The sequence below is a fragment of the Corapipo altera genome, unplaced genomic scaffold (genome assembly GCF_003945725.1).
Source record: "Corapipo altera isolate COAL_440 unplaced genomic scaffold, ASM394572v1 202, whole genome shotgun sequence".
In the NCBI taxonomy this organism is placed as follows: Eukaryota; Metazoa; Chordata; class Aves; order Passeriformes; family Pipridae; genus Corapipo; species Corapipo altera.
This window is the reverse complement of record NW_020884980.1, coordinates 1,542,913-1,545,055: the sequence shown is the minus strand read 5'-3', so window position 1 is coordinate 1,545,055 and position 2,143 is coordinate 1,542,913. Positions and strand designations below refer to the sequence as shown.

The 2,143-nt window shown below is 43.1% G+C and overlaps 1 protein-coding gene across 1 annotated transcript in view; it reads left to right on the top strand.

Annotated features, from left to right (window-relative positions):
* Nucleotides 1–1,393: 1,393 nt before the first annotated feature.
* Nucleotides 1,394–2,143, top strand: part of AHCYL1 (adenosylhomocysteinase like 1) — a 25,549-nt gene continuing 24,799 nt past the window's right edge. The window contains exon 1 of the mRNA XM_027665761.1: nt 1,394–1,740. Coding sequence (XP_027521562.1) covers nt 1,636–1,740 — 105 coding nt within the window. The 5' untranslated portion in view covers nt 1,394–1,635. The remainder of the gene's footprint in view (nt 1,741–2,143) is intronic.

Below are 2,143 nucleotides of genomic sequence, written 5' to 3'. Positions count from 1 at the left end.
AAGCACCTGCAGAGGGGGCTCAGCACCCCCGACCCGGGATTTAACTAATAATCGAATTAAAGCAATTCATCTGATTGATTTAATTAAAATATTTACATCTAAACATATATAACGTGTGTGCAATGTACGTGTAATGACATAACGTTTATGTAATTAATCTATTAAATCAATAAAATGAAATAATATTATTTAATAAAATATCATTTAAATAAAATATTATTTAAATAAAATATTATTTAAATAAAATATTCAATAAATATTATGTAATAAAATTAAATAATAAAATTAATTAATATTACTAGCATATATATTTAGATATAATTTATATAAAATTATATAGTTAATTTATATAATTTTTATATTTGATATACAACTTATAAACATGTGTAACTATTTATTTTAATTTACACAATTACTAAATATTATTATATATACAATTATTATATCATTTACTCAATTATATGCAATTCATCTTTAATTAATAAAATTTATTTATTTTATGAATCCACATATACCTATATATTTAATTTATATATTTATATTTAATTTAATTCATGTAATAATTTATTTAAAGCATCATTTAAATCATATATTGATTATTATATATTAATAAATGATACTTAATATATAATTTCTTTAAAATTTATATTATCATTTTATTTAATTTATATAATTTAATAACGATATGTATGTTATGCATATAATTATATTATACATAACTATATTATACATTATATATAGCACATAATAACATTATTTCTATTATATACTCTATACAGCGCATATATATACCAATATGCAATATATATTATATATTATTATATCTAATATATATATGATTTTATATATAATATATATTTTGTATTGCATATATAATATATGTGTTATATAATGTATAATATATTATATAATATATTAATTATATATAACAATATAATTATATCATATATAATATAGCAAACATATAAAAATACAATAATATAATATATATTTTATAAATATATGTTACATATATAAAGGCATATATAAAGTTTAATTGTATAATATATATAAATTTAATTCATATAAGAATTTTATTTAATTGGGATTCGGTCCGCGATTGTTTTCCTGGCCACGCCCCCACCTCTGACCACGCCCCCACTTCTGGCCACGCCCCCACCTCTGACCACGCCCCCACTTCTGGCCACGCCCCCACTTCTGGCCACGCCCCCACTTCTGGCCACGCCCCCAATCCACAGCCCCGTCCTCTCCGCGCCCTCTCGTCCCCGCTCCGCCAGGGGGCGCCACGCCCCCCGCCCGCTCCTCCCTCTGGCGTCGCGCGGCCTCACCTGCCCGGCGGGTGCGCGGTGACGTCAGCGCGCGGTGACGTCAGGCGGCTCCGCCCCCGGCGCGGCGGCCGCAGTCCCGCCGCAGCCCCCGGAGCGGAGCGACCGTGAGGGACCTGAGGGGCCGTGAGGAGCCTGGCGGGACCCGAGGGACCGTGAGCGGACGTGAGGGGCCTGAGGGGGCCCGAGGGACCGTGAGAGGCCTGAAGGGACCTGAGAGGACCTGAGGGACCGCGAGGGACCCGAGGGACTCGCCGGCACACACCGCCCGCAGCCTGCCCCCGCGCTCCCACGGCCCCGCCGCAGCACCATGTCGGTGCCGGAGCCCGCCGGCGGCGAGGAGAAGCAGGCCAAGGAGGTGGAGGACGCCGAGAAGTATTCCTTCATGGCCACCGTCACCAAGGCGCCCAAGAAGGTAGCGGGGGCGGGGGGGGACGGACGGGGGAAAGGGGGAGACCCCGGGCGGGGGGGAGCAGCCCCCGGTTATGGGGTGGGAACAGGCCCTGTTTTGGGGAGAGCAGACCCCCGGTGATGGGGGAGAAGCCCCTGGTGCGGGGGGAGCAGCCCCCGGTGGTGGGAGGGGAGAGGGGAGCAGGCCCTGGTCGGCGCGGGGGGATCCTGACCCGGCTCTGGAGGAGCAGCCCCGAGGGTGGGGGGCTGTGCTGGGAAAGCCAGAACTGGTCCAGTCTGGGGATAACGGGGAAGGGCAGGCCGTGCCCATTCAGTGCAGAGGATGGGGACTGGTACCGGTGAGGGGGGCCTGGTACCAGTGAGGGGGAATTGGTACCAGTGAGGGGGAATTGGTACCAGTGAGGGGG